This window comes from Melospiza georgiana, chromosome Z, assembly GCF_028018845.1.
Source record: "Melospiza georgiana isolate bMelGeo1 chromosome Z, bMelGeo1.pri, whole genome shotgun sequence".
Classification (NCBI taxonomy): Eukaryota; Metazoa; Chordata; class Aves; order Passeriformes; family Passerellidae; genus Melospiza; species Melospiza georgiana.
Genome location: NC_080465.1, coordinates 42,104,962 through 42,126,112, shown reverse-complemented (window position 1 = coordinate 42,126,112; position 21,151 = coordinate 42,104,962). Strand labels below are relative to the sequence as shown.

At 37.3% G+C, this 21,151-nt stretch overlaps 1 protein-coding gene across 1 annotated transcript in view; it reads right to left on the bottom strand.

The window, feature by feature from the left end:
• Nucleotides 1–21,151, bottom strand: part of SV2C (synaptic vesicle glycoprotein 2C) — a 106,106-nt gene that overhangs the window by 38,709 nt on the left and 46,246 nt on the right. The window contains exons 3-4 of the mRNA XM_058043458.1: nt 20,459–20,639; nt 9,245–9,396 (exon numbers count right to left, since the gene is read on the bottom strand). Of these exons, the coding sequence (XP_057899441.1) occupies nt 9,245–9,396; nt 20,459–20,639 (333 nt within the window). The remainder of the gene's footprint in view (nt 1–9,244; nt 9,397–20,458; nt 20,640–21,151) is intronic.

Genomic DNA, 21,151 nt, shown 5'->3' with positions numbered 1-21,151 from the left:
GCCTTGGTCAAACTTCCAACAAAATATTTTTTGCACGCTCAAATCAGTACTAATAATTGTCAGTCTATCATAGTGGCAGCAGGAGGTGCATTGTGCCTGTGAGCTGTCAGTCACAGTGTTTGAAATGCAATTACGAAGGAAACAATGAAAACACAATACATTAAGAAAACAGATAATTATTTTACATTCTTTCTTTTATACAGCTTCATTACTTCCTTGAGGGCCTAGAATCATAAAGGAATCAAATGTTTGTATCACACTGAACTACATAATGTTTCTGTGGGAAAATAAAACTACATAAAAGCCTTACCTTTATTGCATCTTTATCTGTATTTCCTTACTTTTTTATTAAATGGCAGTGCCACTTTCTTGAAACAACTAAGAGGGGGACAAAAACTTTCAATGCCTAAAATCAAATTGCCCCAATACTAAAAAGAAAACAATATCAACTCAAACAGCAAGGGAGGAACAGTGAGTAGTAGAAAGCAGCATTTCTTCACTTTGCCAGCACCAAAGCTGAGGAAATTGGGAATGGAAACCTCAGCCTAGAGCCCTCACTATGAAATCTTAATGCTTATCACTGCTCATTTTATACTGTTTTCCGCTAACATCTTTGTAAGGTATAAAAACAGAGCTGTCTTGGAAATATGACGTGCACAAACACCGTAAGGAAGGTAGATCTGGTTTTGCCATATTTTTGAACAAGTTCCTCTCCTAAAAGTGTGATAGTCAGATACACTGGTAAGCCCGGATATTTGAATAGACCTCAATGGAATTACTTTCACTAAAGTAGGCATGATTGTCAAAAGTAACACAAAATATTTTCCTTTGAGAAAAAGTATGAACAAACTTCCTGAAAAAAAAAATCCTATGTCATTTGCAATTGATTTTGTTAATTTTATTTTAAAGGCAACTAGACTGCAAATTGAAAAATTATATTCCAATTGTATATGCAATCCTTAGAAAGAATATACTATTAAAGTGAAAAGAAACTGTTACTAAAAGGAAAATCACCAAGTTCTTCAAAGCAGATAGCTCTGCAAGCCACAGAAATAATATGAAAGTATGGACGGCAAATTTATACTGTCATAATATGTTCCAGAGGAAATTAATGTATTTTTGTATATGCTTTATCTCATGATTTTTTCATCTGTTGTAGAACAGTCAAAAAATCAAACACAGGTTTTTTGTGATTTAACATTAAAAATATTAACAAAGAAATCTCATCTGATTAGAATCTTCCTTGTTTCTAGACATGAAAAGCAAGGTTAATGTCTGACACTGCAGGTACTTCTGCTGGTCAATCTGAACAGGTTTGTAAGGCAGCTTTATTAACCTGCATGTAAATTTCCTTAAATTATACTCAAGATCAATTTATTGTGGGAAACTGATTTCTCATTAAGAGTGAGGCTGAGAAGCTGACTATTTTATTGTCATAAGAATGATGGACTATTACTATAGTTTTTGTGGAAAATTGTGTTTATGGCATTGAACAATGATGTTTACAGCAACTTTCTGTTCACCTGTCTGTCAGTTTCTCCACCAGCATTCTTTAAAGCCATTAAGATACTTCAATGAAGTGTCACAGGAAGTAATAGTCCCAAAGACAGTCACATTCTCCAAAGCCTTGTGAAATAAGCTGTCCAGGTAGAGAAGAGAGAATCCAGTGGAAGATGAAGGAAAAGGCAGGAGATATCAGTGGTCCCTCATGGATGCTGAAGCCTACCTGGATATGGGGAATGCAGCACAGCCACTCAATCCATTGGCTTTGGCACTGGTCTGATCCAGGTCAAAATGAGTTTCTTTCTACCTGAGAGCAGCTAGGCCAGGGCTGTATTGCACCACAGAGCATGGTGAGAGTGTGGATGACTGAATGTTTCTTATTCCAGAGCTCTGGGGGAAAGAAGGGGGAACTGCAGAGAGTGTAGCAGAAAGGGACCTAGAAAAAGCAAGGACAAACCAGAAGGACTGCTGAGGTGCCTTGTAAGCAACATAGGGGAAGAAAGGGCAGAAGGGAGTTCACCAGGATCAAAAGGTGGTTGACAGAAATCCCTGGGAAACTGAGCCTTGTATCTTCTTTGCTCACAAAACAATTTGCTAGATTTTTACTGAACCTCTCCCTAAACAAATTTTCTCTTTCACCTTCAGCCTGAAGTGCCAAGGAAAAGGTTATATTTGAAGCTCACTAATGAGCATCTTTAGTGCTCATTAAGTATAGATGTGCTAAAAGCTACTAGGTCTTGCAAATATAAACATTGAAATGACCATATCAAACTCTGCATTAGAGCACAGAAAACAACAACAAAAAAAAACCACCTGAGAAAGTGGGGTTTATTTCCTCTCCTAGCTAGATTTGCATAAGCAGCACTTCTAAACTCTGCTGCACTCTGTCATTATTGTTGTTCCTAAAGATGAAGATTTTTTAAAAGTACACATTCAGTGTAATCTAATTTAATAGGATTATTTCAAATGAGGAAATATTCACAAATAGAAGTTGATAACTCAAGTTAACATTGAAACTGCCTTGTACACACTTTAATTAACTCAGATTTTAAAAAGTATAGATAAAGCTCCATTTGCAGAATACATGATAAATGTAAGTGCATTAAGTACTTGCAGGGGGGAAGCATAGCACGTTGGGGATCAATCACTTTGCCTCTTAGAGGAATATAAAACAGATCAACAGATGTTGCGAGACATAGTAGATGCCTTTATGTCTGATCTATTCCATTTATACAGCATGACACAGTCTCATAACAAATGCAGATTCAACCTTAACAAAGCTCTAACTTCTTTAAACCTTAAATGGTATTTTTCATTTGTGAAGGCTAATTCTGAAGAGAGAAGATACATCAGAAAGGAAATTGTATGGGGCAAATTTGAAAATTTGTTCTTGGTTTTAAATTTTGGTTAACATGTTTCCTCCATGTTTTAAGAACAAGGACAATAGATTGATTTCAAATTCTGCAAATTTCTTGGTGCATTCATGGGCTTTTTACAGCTCAGAAAAAATCTCATGGTTCTCTTACCCAGGCCATCTTCTTTGGCATTTCTCTTTGTACTGGACAACTGATGAAATTCAGACACGTTCTGCAAAAATACCAAATTACCATATAATAGAAAATCATGCCTTGGGTTCAACTTTTTCCCAAACAGCTGTTCCTATGGCATGAATTTGTTCTAAACTACCTTGAAAAGGAAAATTTTTAAAGACATGTTTGAGGAAAACAATAGAAAAGTAAGATTAAGGAATTGGAATTTTTAAAAATTGAGAGTCCAGACTTTTAGAAATTAAATGAGGACCAACGTACTTTTTCTACCAGTGCAGGGTTATTTGGCCAAGAAGATTTCTGTCTTCCATTTGGAGCTACCAGTGAGAATAATTTGATAGACATGCATTTTCCTACATGTGCTGGGACTATTCAATGCTCCTTCTTTTCCTATTTTTTTAAAAAATTCTAGTATTTTTTCCTTTATTTGCTGTTTTTCTAGTCTACTCCAACACAAGCGAAGGAACAGTATCTGTTTAATAGAACAGGGGTATGGGAACTCTGAGGGGCATCTGTTGCATCAACTTGCCTCAAACCAGAGTCCATAATGGCCCCTGCAACCTCAGCCTGAGCTTTTACTTCTTTCATGGCAGTTTCGTTCAGACAGACAAACAGACCATTATAAAATCTTTTTCATTATCTGTGCCACCAACTCTTGACAGAAATATCAGATGAGTCTCTGTAAATCCACACTAAACAGCTCTTACCACTCAAAAGGATCCCGGTCTGCTCACCAGAAGTGCTGAAAGATGGATGACTCCAGAGATCCTTCTAGTTTTATTGCTCATCAAGCACTAGTACTTGTCGTGCCGTAAGTCTCTAACCCACAGACATTATGCAGCATTAGTGTGGGAATTTTTAACCCAATACCACCACTGCTGTATGACACTGAGAAACCCTTCAGCCCAACAAAAACCCAGACAAAATAAGGGAGTTAAGAGGTTTTCTTTTTTCATTGCTGCTCCACAATTTTAGTCCATCATGTTCTCAGTTAAATCTGCAGCAGGCTGAGAGGTTAATTCCTCCATTAACTCGGCCTGGTGCTTTGCATGCTGTGAATTGCACAGTGAGCCAGTATCTATCTCCTCATCTGCATAGCTGCTGCATGCAGCCCTGCTGCCTTGCCTGTTTTACTACTATAGAGTTCATGATGCTTTCATGCAGAAGGGGATTTCATTGCTGTTTTGAAGATAGGTTTATCTTTTTTATCTTCAGTTGGATGACACAAAAATGGAGCAAACATGACATGGAAAGTACAACAAAAATGTTTTCAAGCCATCATGGTAAAGGGTGATAAAAGGATCACTTTCATTGCCAGTAGAGTGAATTTCTTCAGATTAATTTAATTGCTTTACCACAACAATCTTCTGCTACAAACTGAGAAATATTTTTCAGGCCACTTTGCAAACCAGATCTTACTCAAAAGAAAAACACATTGGTCCATTCTCCTCACATTTGCACTCAGAGGCCATTATGTACTCCTGGGCCTAAAAAACAACTTATCTAATTATGGAAAGTAGAATAAGAACAGTGAACAGGTGTCCATTGGTAAGTCTAGTGAATTTAGCATAGTTCTAAACTGTTAAGGACAGTCTGTAGTTTCATGTGCCCTTGACAACATCCAGTGAATGAAGATTCTGTAAATATATTTGGCAGTGCATATTAGTACTATATAACAACTGCATTTAAAATTTAACTTCTATCCTACCTAAATTAAGTCCCTTTTTCTGCCCTTTAATGATATTGACAGGAGAAAAGAAAAAAGCAAAAACATTCAGAGAAAATAGAAGTGAGTATATTTTACTGACCAGGAAATTATTTCAAAAATTTCCAGTAGGAGATATAATTAAAATTTTTTAAAATAGAAATTATTGTTAGTATTTTAAATATATTGCTTTGTAAGACAAGAGTGAGTGCATTATTTGGACACTTCAATGTCTGTATTTTTAGGTTCTGTTACTGTAAAGAACTTCCTCTCTCAAAAAAAATACATTCAGGAAAAAATGGCCTTCTCTAGTAAAGCTCTAATGACTGAAGTAGAAATATCATTTGTGATCAGTGACAAGTTTATAATTTGTAACTGCGACTGTTAGTCACAGAATAAAACACCAATTGTTTGTTGATGCAATAGAAAACTCTGCTGTAATAGAGAACATATTAATACTTTCCCACTTACAGCCAGAGAGACACATTACACCTAGGCAAGAAATCTTCACTTCTGAAATGGAATGCCATTTCTGTAGATTTCTTATTCCACACTTTTTTACTCCAAGTTTGTTTCCTGAATAGTACTAAATACCTCTCTTATGAACACAAGTAAGTGGTCCTCAATTAAGTAGGACAAAAGACTCTAGTGATGAAAAATGAATACTTTAGGTGAAGATCATATAATGTGATTACCCTTGTCTGAAAGAATGTTTAAACTTACATCTGATTTGTACTGAAAGTGTTGGAAAGAAGTGTTTTTACTATTTTCTTGATTCTGTATTATTAAATTTGAAGTGGTTTAGGGAATAATGGAGCCTAACTTAACTGGAATATTTTGCATATTTATGGAGGTAATGTCTCTTCTCTGGCCATACGGTGGAGACTTGTTCACTAATGTCATTTGACGTGGCTATCTCGTCTCTTCTCTGGTAAATACCAGAAGTGGGGTGTGAGAGTCTGGAAAAAGCCTCAGGTTCCCCCTGCAGTTTATGCTGTAACAGCCTGGATACCTGCACCATCCTGTTCTTCTCCTTGCAATCTAATTTCTTTTTGGTCAAGAACTCCTCTTCTTGTTCAAGAATAAGATTTAAGAACCAGCAAAGTCAATGTTTTTTATGACTAAGTAAAATACTCTAGGGAATGTTGCAAATTTCAAAAGATTTCCCTATAGTCCATAAAGCCAGAATAGGCTTGTATGACTCTTACAGGCAAAGTACATAAAATTAGACAGAATATCAGAACTGATAGGCTAAGGACACCGAAATCCTTATCTAGCCTCCCTTGATGTTTAGTTTGGAGATATGTTACAATAAAAACTGAGACTGATTTTTATGATCATGCCACAGAATTTTTTTCTTTTTTAATAACTGATAAAACAACTTGCAAAATTCTTTTTAATTCCTATTCTCAGAGTAAATAATAAACTTGGTGTAAAAAATTTTGTAAGATATAAATATCTGTATTTTAAACTAAAATTTCTCTTTCTTGGGATTCTTCATTATTTGAAAAACATTTTTGAAGACTATTGTAATACACCGTTGAAGTCTCTGACATCTTTGAACTACTCTACTTTGAAACAGAATGCTGAAATTAAAACTGCACTTGCAGAAGTATTTACAGAATGATTGTTATTTCTCCTATCCAGACTGACAAAGAACTGTAGAGAGGAATTTCTTTTTAGCAGTCTAATCTGAGACTTTTAAAATTAGTTGCAATTAGAAGCATTTCTCTGCAGATGTTTCTTCTTCACGGCCTGAGCTCCAGTTTAGGAGACCTTGAACTGGTCTACACAAACTTTCAGTTTTTAAACAATGGCAAACAGATATTTCAGTCAAAAAGCCTTGCTAGAGAGATGCTTGTCTTCCAGATGATATTAGCCTTTCCATATGTGGTGACTGCAGCACTGCATCACACTTATCCCTCAGTTAACAACATGCTGATGTTAAAACAACAGTTATCAACATTTTATTTTGTGTTCCAGGGCATCTCCTGTTTCATACTGCTATGTTGCTTGAACAGCAACAGAGATAAACTGTTCCATATACAGAGTAATCTGTGTTTTCTCCCAGAAAGATGTATCTAAATGTTCAATGGACAAACATACATATATGGCTTCACAGTCTGCCTTGAGCTAGATAAGGTATGCTAGGACTTTTTAAAGTGGCTTGTATAAGAAGAACTACAAATGAAAGGAATACATTGGTAAATGAGGGAAGAAAAGAATATTCAGAAGTATTCTACTCTGTTGACCTGGTATATTTCTATTAATAGAAGAATAGTTCCACTGTGCTCAATGACAGTTTATTGCTTTTTGTACAGATGGAGCTCATTCACTGCTATTGGATAACTTCTGAGTCCAGCTGAGAAAACCAAACATTGTCAGGTCCTCAACTGAGAAGCAGAGAACACAGAAATACCCAAATTTCTGTGCACAGAAATGCACAAATATAAATGCAGTTTAAAAGCGAATGTGTAGTTTATAATAATTATGTTTTGCTTCCTGGTCACTGAAGATGTGAATGATGAGAAGTACAGAAAGGGATTTGGAGGAAAATCTCTATCTCTGCTTAATTCTGGCAAAATAAATCTATGTAGAAATAATTCAGAAATAGTAAAAGAGAAAATACCACAAAAGCCTCCTTGTAAATGCATGTAATACAAATGGTGTAGACACCTGAACAGGCATTTGCTTGACCTGGAATATTTCTGGGAGGGGACAGCAGTGTGTGACCATACTCTCCAAATGCTGGAGCAGGGCTTGCCCTGGGGATATTTTTGCCAAAATGATGTACAAACTTACTTCTTTTACTCTGAAAAAGGATTCTTCTGATAGCTTGATTTTTTGGCCTTTTTTTGATCATTGTAACTTACCTTAATAAACTGCAAGTAGTGATTTGTGTGTCTAGCACTAAAGCATACTATGTTTTGAAATAGTTTTTTACTTTCTTTTGTCTTATATTACTAAACAAATATTTTGTAGGTGGAAAAAGCAACAACAAAAAAAAGAACAACAACAAAAAACTCAGTGCAGCACTCCTTTTTGTTGCTGATATTCTTCCTCTGCTAAAGAAAGATAAATGTTTTCCCTGTAGTGACACTGCTTTGGTATAAGTGCACGATATCAAAATACACTTCCATGTGATGTTCTAAAAGCACCTCAGTAAAGGATATAAAGTTATTAATAAAATCTACATTAAATTAGACAACCTATGTAAATTAGTCTGTCATAATGTTTGCATTCTCTACTGAAAGATAAAGAAATTAAAAGTCCATAGGAAAGCAAAAAAGTACTTGGCATCCAGAGCAATTTACTACTTTGGAAAAAAAAAAAATCCATACTGTGCCTTGTCAGCACAAATTCCTCTCTTTGCTTCCAGCAGTTCAAAGTCAAAAGGCAAGGTTGAAGATAGAGATTCAGGTTTGGTGTACTGAACCCTAAAATAATTTTAATGCAACAGTCCAGGTATTTGATTAATCTGCATATTATAATATACTTCTGGACATTATCATTTGCTAAATATTCCCATCACTTCAAGCAAACCTTCACAATAATGCTTTGATAAACCTCATTGCTTGGCTAAAGGAAGTTGCTTTGGTTGCCAGCTCACAGTGCTGCTTTACTTCACTTGGGGCCTGCCAGAGAGAACTGCTTAAGAAGCTGATTTTTAAGAACGCCTGAGCAGTCTGAGCAACCCTGGAGACCTGTGAGCACTTAACTCTTATAAAACGCAAGCACAAGAGACAAAGAATTGAATCTATACCTCCATATTATGTTTAACTATGTCAGAGAAATTAAAGAGCTCTTTGACAAAGTAGCTTGTATTTTACGTGAGTATAACTTCAGCCATTGCCCTCACACATCCCTACAGCATTTAAATGTACTGTGTTTCGTTTATCTGTTTTTACACCACTAAAAATATCTACTAAGATAGATACTAAGATATTAAGAAGCATTCAGTACAGCTTTATTTTCAGACTAATTTCAGATTTCAGCACTGCAAACTCTTCTTCTCAAGAATGTTCAATTCACAATCGATCACTGTATCAAAAGGATCACTACTTAGACATTCCTGCAATTTAAAATTTCTCTGATGGAAATCTTCACATCATCTATCTTCTCCAGATTTAACAATGACACCAATTAAATTTTCATGCGTACAGGTTTTCAGTAATTTAAAAAATCTGACTGAATATGGATATTGGTGAAGTTTTGCATCTTGTAATAAATTATTTATTATTTGGCATACAATCTATTCCCACTATACCCTCCAACAGGAATTATTAAATAATAATAGTAATAATAAATAAATAAATAAGATTATTATTATTGTTATTGTTATTGTTATTATTACTATCAGTTAGGTCACTAGTTCAAAAACAGATATGAAGACTCTTCTTTAAGCTATCAAGCTTCGAGATATTTACTTTCATACTAGAATACCTCCAAATCACAAGGAGATTTTTCTTTCTTCTATGGCTTTTCTTACCATAATGAGGAATTATTGCCCAAGCCATTGCGGAAGCGTAGATGCCACCAATCATCCAAAACATGCAGAGCCAGCTCAGGTGTTCACCTCGTTTCTCCCTAGCGAGCACTTCCGAAAAATAGGAGAAGACTGTTGGCATGGTTCCACCGATCCTAAAAGGAGATAGAGATAATGGATTAAGCAAAAGAGTAACAGATGGATAAAGTTTGAACAAGCCCATAGCAGCAGTCATCCAAAACCTCAAATACAAGCACCCTCTCTGTCAAGTGTTTTTTCTCAAATTGCACCATATATTGGAGAACTTTAGAGAAAACTTTCATCAGTTTGGATGCAATTTTTTGTCAAATATTTCCTTGAAAATTTTATGTACTATTTATTACATTCAGTGTTTCAAGGGAATTGTCAATGCGTCAGTCACAGGAACGGAAACCAGTGTGAAGTCTTGACTTTCACTGTTACAAAATCATGGCAGTCTACTGACAAGTGCTAAAAAACCTTGCTTCTAATGGAAAAATATGAATAATTTTCCCAAAGTGTAATGGGTATTTCTCTAAGTCTTACCTCCCATGGTTTAGGTAACCAAGAAATAACGAAATGTCATTAGGATTTTTTTATACACAATTCAAAACATATTCTACTCATTTGGACTACACAAATAGCTAAGTCCATGCTGGCTTTTTACTCATTTTTTTATGAAAAGCATTTGCATTAATATAATATTCATTTTTTTCTTATGGTAAAACAAACATTGTCTGAAGGTCAGTTGTACAAAAAAAAAAAAAAAAAAAAAAAGAGAAGATTCAGCTTGGTTTTACAAAACTTAAAGTAACTCAAAATAAGTATCACTTTTGGTACCAATTTCCAAGTCATCTTTTACTATCTTTACCTGCTCACTACGTATGCAAGCTGCCTAATGTTCTACCTCACAACAAGTGCCTGTGGATTTTATTTTTTCCAATGAAGAAAATACCTTCAGATTACATACAGCATATGGCATGGTTTGAATTTGTAAGTGAATTTTAAAGAGAAATGCATATTTATGTATCATCTGGCAGCTGCCAAACTGGAAGCAAACAGCAAATCTCAAAACAGTTTTAAATAGATATTAACAAGGGAAACATGAATACAGAAATGGTATTTCACTACTAAGAAAGTTCAGTGCCACAGGCATACAATTTATTTTAATATATCTTCATGTACTGTTATGAAGTATTGGGTTGAGCTTATATAGGGGACTGCTGTTTTCTCTTTTTTTTCTACAGGTCTTCACAGAGTCATAGAATGCTTTAGGTTGGAAAGAACCTCAAAGATCAGCTGATTTATTATGAAAATCTTAGAAAGGCTAATCAACTGCAAAACTGGAGGACCAAGGAGGGAGATGGAGAGGAAGCATCCTCCTGCAGAAGACTTTTGCTCTTAATGCTGGACAATCCCAAAGTGGCAGTAGCCATGTCCCCATTCCCTAAAACTTGCTCCTAAATGCAGAGCAAGTGACAGCAGGAACAGAAAGAAGGAACAACTACAATTGTTCTCACACCAAACAACAATGAGATTTTGTCTTAAAAACTCAATGGACCTTGAGAACTCTTCTAAGGAGCAAAGAAATTTCTTCCCAACTTGCAAAAGTTTTAACTTGTGCTTGGTACTACAGTCATTTTCTATCATGGAACTAACATGGTGTCTGGTATACTGAACACTGCTAGCAGAAGCATAAACTACCTCTCAAAGACTGGGGCAAGAGAAGATCAGAGTATCTCCAACTTTTTCCATCAGTTTCTTGTGAGGATTTTTCAGATCTTTCAGCCACTACTGCTATTTATGAATTACCTTATCAAAAGTTTATATTTAAAGAAATCCACCAATAAATCATGCAACAGCTGCAAAGAACACAATTGTAACAGTTTTAAAAAAGAAAACTTTGCCTAGATCCCATCTTCAATTGTCCTCATAAAAACCCTTAATAATTCAGTGCATCCAGGTGATCCCTTGCATATTTTTAGGGGAGGAAAAAAAATTGATTCTCAACATTTTTGTATTGTAAGTTTGAAAGCAACTATCGCATTGTTGCCCGCCAACATTTTGTGAAATGCATGGTGGCATGTACAGGAGTGAATTTCAAGTAAAATTAAAAGCAGAACTGCCCCTAATTTTTCAGTAAGAAGACTTCATCTTTTGTTTTAAGGGAAATGCAAATGCTATTTTCCCCAGGATACAGTGTTAAGTCCGCTTCTGGCAAAGAATTGGTGTTATACAGTGGGCTCTTTACTATTACTGTGTTTGTAAATTATTTGGGTCATCGTCACTTGTAGAAAATAATTTGATATGTGAAACTACATTCTTCTCTTGATATGTCTCCCTGTGCAGATGAAAAGCCCATGAAAATTGTGGGTTGACTTGAGAAGAATATTCATTCTAAAAATGGGAATGAGTTTAACTTTCCTAAACACAAATTATTCAAACAAGCTGAAGCTTTAATATCTCATCTCTTATTCATTTCTGTTATCTCTTCAGTTATCCTAACCAAAGCAGTGGATGTAAACATGTTACCCACAGATAACAGAGAGAAGTCCATGCACTACTTCCTTCTGGGTCATGAATAGTATGTATCTTGTTAGTATGTACAAAAACGAAGTCCTTTTTTTCCTATCTTCCTTCACAGATAAATTGTGTGGAGTCTGAACATTTTTAGAGGATTAAAAACCCACAGATCTAAGCCTCTGGGATGATGATCATGACTGATATCTGTCTCCTGAATAACACATTCTGTAATGAGGCGAAATCTAATACCAACAGGAGGTAAAACTTCATTGATCTTGGCCCAAAATCAAGAAATAAGTTCTCTCACTCAATAAAAATCAGACTTTTCCTATGAAATAAAAGGACACATGCCTTCAGCCTTGATTTTTTTCTTGGTAAATATGTAGGAATAAATGAAAGAGCAACACTAATAAAATAGCAGGATCCTTTTGCTACTGCACATATTGTTTATATGTGGGAGAATACCATAAATGTCAATCAAAAGAATAATAAATAATGATCTTTTTCAGTTATTCTTCATCTTATGTAATAAACCCCATCAGAAGTAGGTAGGCAGAGCAAGAGAGAATGAATATTTATGTACACTCTCAGTTCAGGTTTGTTCTGTGCAATTAAGGGAAAGGTGAAACCAAAAGGAGATTTAAGGGGTGCACCTTAGAAGAGTGGGATTCACTGAAACAAACAATAAGCTAAGATATATTTGCATTTTCTTTGTTACAAACAAAGATGATAAATGTCTGCTAATCTACCTTCAGAGCTGTGATTTGTCACAACAGATTTTGGCAATTGCACAGTGTGACAGCTGGGATGAAAACACGTCTGTGAGGCATTCAGAAACCTCTGGCTTCAGATAGAAGCTATTGTTTATTTGCAGATTCACTAGCCGAAAGGGCTTGAAATGCAAAAGCATAAAAGGAATAGAGATAATTAGGACAAAAAGCCCTTACAGAATACTAAATATACAAGGTAGATTGGTGTTCTTCTGAAATACCTTGTCTTCTCTTTCAAACTTGAACAACATCCAGACTAAAAATAGATAGTGTCTGTCTGAGACAGCATTTGCAAGTTGTCACCTTGTTATTTGCTATTTGTTAAAAAGTGATAGAGCTCAAAACACAGATTCAAAGAATTGGAAACAGCCCATCACTCCTTGGCCTTCCATCCAATTGGACATAACAGTCTTCTTAACAGTTTTCCACCCCAGTACCACAAGTCTCACTGAAAAATATCACCGTTTTTTTCCTTTCAGAACTGCCATTAGACTGGCAAAGTATTTAATGGTGAGCAAACAGATCGACCTTTTCCATGAGAATTGCTGGATAAAGACCTGGAAAACTGCATCACACTAAAGACTAAGCTTTGTTGGTCACTGTACCCATTTTTAAATACAAGTGTTTCTTTGAACTATGAATAAGGAAGTTTTCTTGCAGGTACACGAGTGGCCTGTGTGCTATTTATTAGCAAGAGAGTCCTTGTAAAAATGATTCACATGATAATTTACTGAACTCTACAACAGTCAGTTCTGATGAAAAATGAATTGACAAATAACTAATTCATTCCCCCTACTTACCCAAAACTATTTTAAAAATCAAGTTTAATTTACATTCAAGAATATAAAAGCAAAAAATGTGTCAGATATGTCAATAAATTGCTTTCACATGCTAATTAATTCTTTCTTTTGTAGATTTGCTTTTCCTTATTCACTCTTCAAGTTTTTACTTGAAAGACAAATACCATGGTCAGTGTCTGCTATAGACCACCAAAACAGGAAGAAAAGGCAGGTGAAATATTCTAGAAGCAACTGGGAGAACTCTCACAATCACTGGCACAATCCCTCCACTGTTCTTGTGGGGGATTTCAACCTACCAGATGCCAGCTGGAAAAGCAACAGAGTGGAGAGGAACCAGTCCAGGAGGTTCCTGGAAGATAATGCCCTGACACAACTGGTCAGGATGTCAACAAGGTAGGGCACCCTACTGGAACTGTTGTTTGTGAGCAGAGAAGGACCGGTGAGTGATGGGTTATGATGGCTGGAGGCTCTCTGGGCCACTGTGATGACAAAATGACAGAGCCTTTCATTGTCAGAGAAGTAAGGAAGGTAGGCAAGGAGAACATGTACCTTGAACTTGTGGAGGGCAGACTTGGGCCTGTTTAGAAAATCCCTTGGGAGGCAGTTGTGGTTGCCAAATGAGCCCAGAAACACTGAACATTCTTCAGGAACGAAATCCTAAAGTGCAGGACCAGGCTGTCACTGTATGCTGAAAGTTCGACTAGCAGGGAAGAAGACCAGCCTGACTGAAGAGAGAGCTGAACTCCAGAAAAAAACAAGAGAGTTTATGATCTAAGAAAGAGCAGGCAGGCTGTTCAGGAAGAGTACAGGGATGCCATGAGATCATGAAGGGAGAAAATCAGAAGAGCCGAAGCCCAACTGATTCCTAACCTATCTACTGCCGTAAAGACAAAAAAAGGTTTCAATAAATATATTAACAACAAAGGCGGGCTAAGGAGAGTACCCAGCCTTTTTCATGTGAAGGGGGAAACACAGTGACAAAGCATGAAGAAAAGACTGGGGTCTTCTTTGTTTCAATTTTTAATAGTCAGACCAGCTGTTCCCAGGGCACCCAGCCTCCTGATCTGTGAGACAGAGAGCAGAAGCAGAATGAAGCCCACATAATCCAAAGGAAAATGTTCAGAGATCCACTACATCACTTAGACATGCTCAAACGTTTGGGCCTGGATAGGATCTACGCAGGGGCCCTAGGGGTGCTGGTGGAAGTGCTCACTGAGGCACTTTCCATCATTTACCAGCAGTCCTGACTAACTGGGGAGGTGTCAGTTGACTGAAGGTTGGGATATACAATGCACATCTACAAGGAGGGTCGGAAGGAGGATCTGGGAAACTATAAGCCTGACTGCAGTGTCCAGGAAGGTCATGGAGCAGATGACTCTGCACCATCACATGGCACATACAGGAGAACCAGGGAATCAGGCCCAGCAATCATGGGTATGGTTTGTGAAAAGCAGGAGATCAATAATAGGAGATCAAGTAGGACCTGCTTTTCACAAACCATACACTGTGGAGGAGTGACAGAATGTGGATGTTGCCCAACTGGACTTTAGTAAAGCCTTTGACACCATTTTCCAAAGCACTGCCCTGGAGAAGGTGGCAGCCTGTGACTTGGACAGTTGCCCTGTTCCCTGGTAAAGGACTGTCAGGCTGGCTGGGCCCAGAAAGTAGCAGTGAGTGGAGCTACACCCACCTGGTGGCTGTCACCAGTGCTGCTCCCCAGGGCTCTGTACTGGTGCCAGTCCTGTTTAATGCCCTCCTTGATGACCTGGACAAGGAATTGAGTGCACCCTCAGTCAGTTCACAGGTAACACCAAGCTGGGTGGGAGTGCTGATCTGCTGGAGGGCAGGAAGGCTCTGCAGAGGGATCTGGGCAGGCTGGATCATGGCTGAGACCAACAGTGTGAGGCCCAGTGCTGGGTCCTGCCCTTGGGTCACAGCAACCCCAGGCAGCTCCACAGGCTGGGGCAGAGTGGCTGGAAAGGAGCTGGGGGTGCTGGTGACAGCAGCTGGACATGAGCCAGGCTGTGCCCAGGTGGCCAAGAAGGCCAATGGCATCCTGGCCTGGATCAGCAATGCTGTGGCCAGCAGGGCCAGGGCAGGATTGTCCCCCTGTGCTGGGCATTGGTGAGGCCAACACCTCCAATCCTCTGTTTAATGACCTATCACAGGAAGGTCATTTTGATGCTGGAACATGTTCAGAGAGGACAACAAGAATGGTAAAACATTTGGAGCAAAGTCCTAAGCGGAGTGGCTGAGGGAACTGGGGCACTTTCAGATAGAGAAAATCAGAAAAAAACCCTTTATCACTCCTACATCTACCTGAAAAGAGGTGTAGAAAGGCTGGTCTCCCTTTTCCAAGAGACAAAAAATAGAGTGAGAGGAAATACCTCAGCTGTACCATAGGAATGGCAGAGTAGGAAAAATTTCTCCATAGAAAAAATTCTTCATGGAAAGGTTTGCAAAACATTCTAACAGGCTGCTCAGGGAAGTGTAGAATGTCCATCCCTGGAGGGTTTTAAAGCAGCTATAGATGAGATGCTTAGGAATAAGGCTTAGTGGTGGACTTGGCAGTATTAGTTTGATGGTTGACCTCAATGATTTTAAAGATCCTTTCCAACCTAAATAACTCTACGGATTCTGTATTTTTTCTTTTGATTTTTTTCTGTTGTGTAATCTCTCTTTATTTACCCCTGTCTGGCCTTTTCCCCCTTTTCTCCCCTTTATATAATCTTCCTTTCCTCATAAGAATGGTGTCTTCTCTTATAGAAGGGAAGAGAATATTTCGAGAAGACTCCCTTCTCTCTGAGAACCTCTCATCAACCTTTACCCACATCTGAAGCTGCAAGGACTGAAGCAAAGCAATTTGTGAAGCTCAGACCTTGCCAAATGCTCACTTGGCTTCGCTGAGAAGTGTATATCCCTTTTGGCATAGCCTATCAGCTTTGAAGCCAGTCACCTGCAGAGCTATTCATTAGCTCACAGTGTAAAAACACTGATAGCCCTGTGTAGGACACAGCTGGATGCTGAAGAGGAATCAGAGGCAGAAGATTACAACATTTTGAGAGTTAAAGCATACAAGGTTCTTCACAACAAAGCAGTGGAACAAGTGGATATGAGGAAGTAAAAGATAAATACAACATGATACTAAATAGTGATGATATAGATTTATAACAGCTGGAGGTTGGTCTAGTTCCTCCTAGAGGAGTACTAGTTCCTGAAGGAACTGCTAGGGTAGGTCAAGAATCTTATCCTTTTGCAACATTTCAGTCTTCATCTCTGTTGGAACATTTTTGCAGTTGTTATGTATATAGACTGCTTGTACACCCTTCATGTCATAGTCTCTAAGGGGTGGATATGCAACCCTTAAGTGTTTTTTGCCACTCGATGTAGTATATAAAACTGCTGGTAAAAGTCAGGGTGTGTGGACTTACTCAGAGAACCTCTCAGAACTGCAAGTTACAAGAAACTACATTCATAGTTTTGGATTTTTGCTAATTTTTGATTCCCCATGAAAAAGTGAAGAATTTGAGAAAATACCTGAATTACAAGTTTTGTTCTACCATAATGACACCAGCACTCTGTGATAGATTCCAATAATATAGAAGGAGTACTACAGGAAGGTTTAGAGATTGTCTAAAGGATGAAGAAAGTCTGAAGGTAAGTCTCAGAAGTAATGAAGTATAGTCCAAAGCAGTCTGGAAAAGGAATATTATGTTAATACATATTGAGAAAGACTTTTTTTTCACAAGGGATAACAGGCAGGAGAAAAGCTTCTTAATAGCTTTTAGTTACATCAGTTAACAATATCTAACATGTATTTCCTAATATTTCTGCGAGTCTGGAGAAGAAATTTGGCCAAATTGGCAATTCTGGCAAATTGAAGAAATTTTGCATTCTGGAAATACTGTGTGCTTTTAAAAGAGGCCACATTTATTTAGCATCTTTTGTTTTGCTCAGAAGAAAGAATAACTTTCCACCAGGAGCAAACATATCAAGTTGTCTGAAAAATTTTAAATTGTAGTTCACCTCAGAATATTTATTTCAGCTAGTTTTCAATGTTTGAAAACTTTGACTTCTTTTAGAAGTAATATTTGGGCTGGCTAAGCATGATTTTTTCCCCCAAACTGTATAATCTCTGCATATCTTGAAGCAACCAAAATGAAATTTAGTGGGATAAGACAAATGTGTAGGGCAGTTTTAATCACTTTATTATAAATTTAGTTGTTGTACTTTAAAAAAATTGCATCTAAATTTGTAAGTATCAAAAATATTAAACTAATAGCTTAGATTAGTGTTTTCTAGAAATTGGACAAAACTATGTAGCTGAAAATAATATTTCACAGTGGTAGTGTTGAACAGAACTCCAGCTTCATTCAAGTTAGCAGCTATGTGGTGAGTCATGCTCTGCATCAGAGAAACATTCTTTTGACATTTTCAAACAGATACAACAAGGTGCTTTTTGATGATAAATATTTGTACCTTCCCACAATGGCTAATGATGAATACCACACACAGTTTCTCTTCTATGTTTTTTCACTTTGTAGGAAACCATGTCTAAAGCCCTCCTAGAGACCTTCATCAGGCTTCTGGATTCAATTTCAGTGATCTTTAGTTAAAAGAAATTATCCCGATAACTCTCTGCCCCTTCAGAAAACTCCCACTCCTCTCCAGTCTGAGTAACAATACTATTTTGCCTTTAAAACATATAATTCAGTTCTCTCCTTAAAATCATTCAAGTTCCATAGTTGGGCTATTTGAATCAAACAAAATTACTGGAACAAAAACAGAAGTACAGTGGAATGTAATCGAGAGGCCTAGGGAAAACGTGTGCCTTTTCCCAAAGGAAACCAGAGATCTGGTTACCTGCATATGGACAGGGCTGGGGCCACTTAACATTTTTTCCCCTCAGTCTTCATCACGAAGAGCTCCACTCACATCAGCTGCAGGATGTGAGCAAGGGGAACTTGAAGAATGACAACATTCCACTGCAGGAGAAGATCAGGTTCGAGAACATCTAAGTAGCCTGAAGATGCACAGGCTGATGGGACCTGATAATACACATTGGTGGGTCCTGATGAAATTGAAAGACAAAGTTTCTAAGCCACTATCCTCCATATCTGAGAAACTGTGGCAGTTTTGTGAGGTGCCCATTGACTGGGAGAGGGGAAACACCTATCAAGATGGGATTTTCCTCATCTTGAGGGTCTAACAAACAGATTTCTAGAAACCTCATGGCTTTCACATGTCTATCCTGATATAATCTGAAAGGGATTATTCAGGGAAAAAATCCAATCTTTGAAGAAACAGCAAATATGAACCAGCCATGAATCTCTCTCTGCAGTAATTGCTATGAGGAACAACTCTACAGCTCATGCTGTCTTTTGTTGTTGTTGTTGTTTGATTGGTTTGGGGTTTGTTTTGTTTTGGAGACTCCATTTAAAATACAGTACATGGTGACAAATTATCTATGATCTATTCATGTAGCTCTCAAAGACGCAGTAGGAAGACTTTGAACAGAATGGGGAAAGTGTATGATAAAGATTTGAAAGGCCTGCTCCTTCAAGGACCTTTAATCATATGCTGGGTACACAAGAGAATGTGGTTCCCAATCAAGGACAAACATGTATCACAAGGAAAGCTACAGGCTCTGACTCTTATTGTAAAAGCTCCTAGACAGGTGAGGAGGAAATGGTGTAGGCAAGTTTCTCATGAAGTATAATTAATACATATTTTGCAGTATATCCCAAAAGGGACAATTTCAATTAAAGCCATTTTGGGTCTACAACAAAACAAACCTTTGTAGCATAAGGGTCCAGACCTGCCCCAGGAAACTGACCAGGCCAAGCAGTAATACAACAAGCTTCTCAACTTTGCAGGATCACAGAAGAGTGAAAGTGTCATGCTACATGATCTGTAGTGTTTGTGCATGGCGTGAAAAAACATAGCATCTAGAAATGATGGTAATTTATGATATGGGATTTTTAAAATTTTGTTTTTCTATGGGATTCGGGGTTTTCAGGAAGTAGAATATTGCCATTTTTCCTTCTTGTCTTATAAAGCTATATCTGACAATCTGGTGACAAACTAAGAGATTCTTCTAGCTAGATGACTCCTCACATTTTTCTATTTCCTCTTGTCCATCCATTCCTCTTCCTAAATCAGATTAAAACTACTGAGTGCTACGGTAATTTCTTTTTGGTATTCATGCTGAGCCCTAGCCTACTTCAGACCAGTTCAAAGGATTTCTCAAAGCACAAATATCATATAACTGTATTGCTGAACCATAGCTCCATAATATAGAGGCAACAAACCATTAATGAAATGGAGTTCATGTGTGTGGCTTTACAGCACAGCTGCTGTGCTCTCATCTGATCTTGTCTATTCAGCATACCAAAGACCGATAGTGATCTGAACTGGAACTGTAATTAGGAGTCTTAATCTGAATCAAACAATGACCAGAAGTGCTAAACCAAGCAGTGGGCAGAACAAAGCTCTTGTTTATCCAAGTGTGCAGTAAAGGCAGAGGTTTTCTCATAGTAGTTTACTTACCTAACTCCTTCTCTGCTCATAAAAGTCTAAATTTATAAATTTAATCACTGAGAAGTTATTTAAATGAAAAGTAAAGAAAACACAGGTTCATAAACTCCAATATTTCAGAGAGAACATTTGACACAGTTTAGGATGCCATTGTAAATTTATCACGATGCCGTGTACACAATATTGTGCACATAAAGACATTAGAAACTTTAAAAATATTACCAAAATCTTAGTGTACACCTGTATTGAGAATGTTACTTTGCTGACTGAACAAGATGCTGTACATACAGAAGCTGAGGCTTAAAAGAGTTAAGCAAGTTGATCAACTTCACAAAACAAATCCTTTGCAATATAAGAACAAACTCATTCTCACAGTTTTCAGTCTGTGTCTTTCCCCCAAAATTATTCTTCCTCTTCAGGTTGCTATTTAGGATTGTAGTAGCTACCATGCTTAGTTCTCTCATCACTGACACAGACTGTACTTCTACACTAAATAATGTGCTCATGCAAACAGAAAAGTTTTATTAACACACAGAATTGTGAAAATTAACAAAACCAGCGGAGCTTACCCAAATCCAGAAAACAAGCGACAGAAGAGGAAGAAGCCATAGCCCTGGACAAAGGATGAAAGGAAGGCAAAGAATCCATTGACAGACATACATATCAGGAGTGATTGTCTCCTTCCCACCTTGTCGGCCAAGCCTCCCCAGAAGAATGCCCCCACCATCATCCCAAGGTACACGATACTCCCTGTAATACACAAAAATACAAAAGAGGTATTTTGTCAGCTACATAATTGACCACACCAAAATCAGTTAACCCTCTATATTTACAAAAAGATTAGGATACTGATGCTTTTATCCTTTCTCACTGAATAGAAATTACATGCACAGTTTTGTAAATGTATCTAGAGAGAACAAATTTCCTACTGTTTTTTTCATCTGTTACGAGACACACTTAATATAAACATTAAACTGAAGCTTAAAATAAATACTAAACAAGGTGCGTCTAGCTAAAACAATAAACATGTAGGCAAATAAGTCTGAATAGGAGGAAAAAATGCCACGATTTCCTCAGAATTAAAATGCATTTGTGTTAAATATTGCAAAAAAATATTACTTCCCCTACAGGTACAATTTGTCTGAAAATCTTCAGCAGGACATTAAACACCAGGATAGCTGGGAGTAATATGTGCTAAAAAAAAGATGATTATATAACGAACACTTTTCACTGAGATATATAGAATCAAAATATTGATCTTG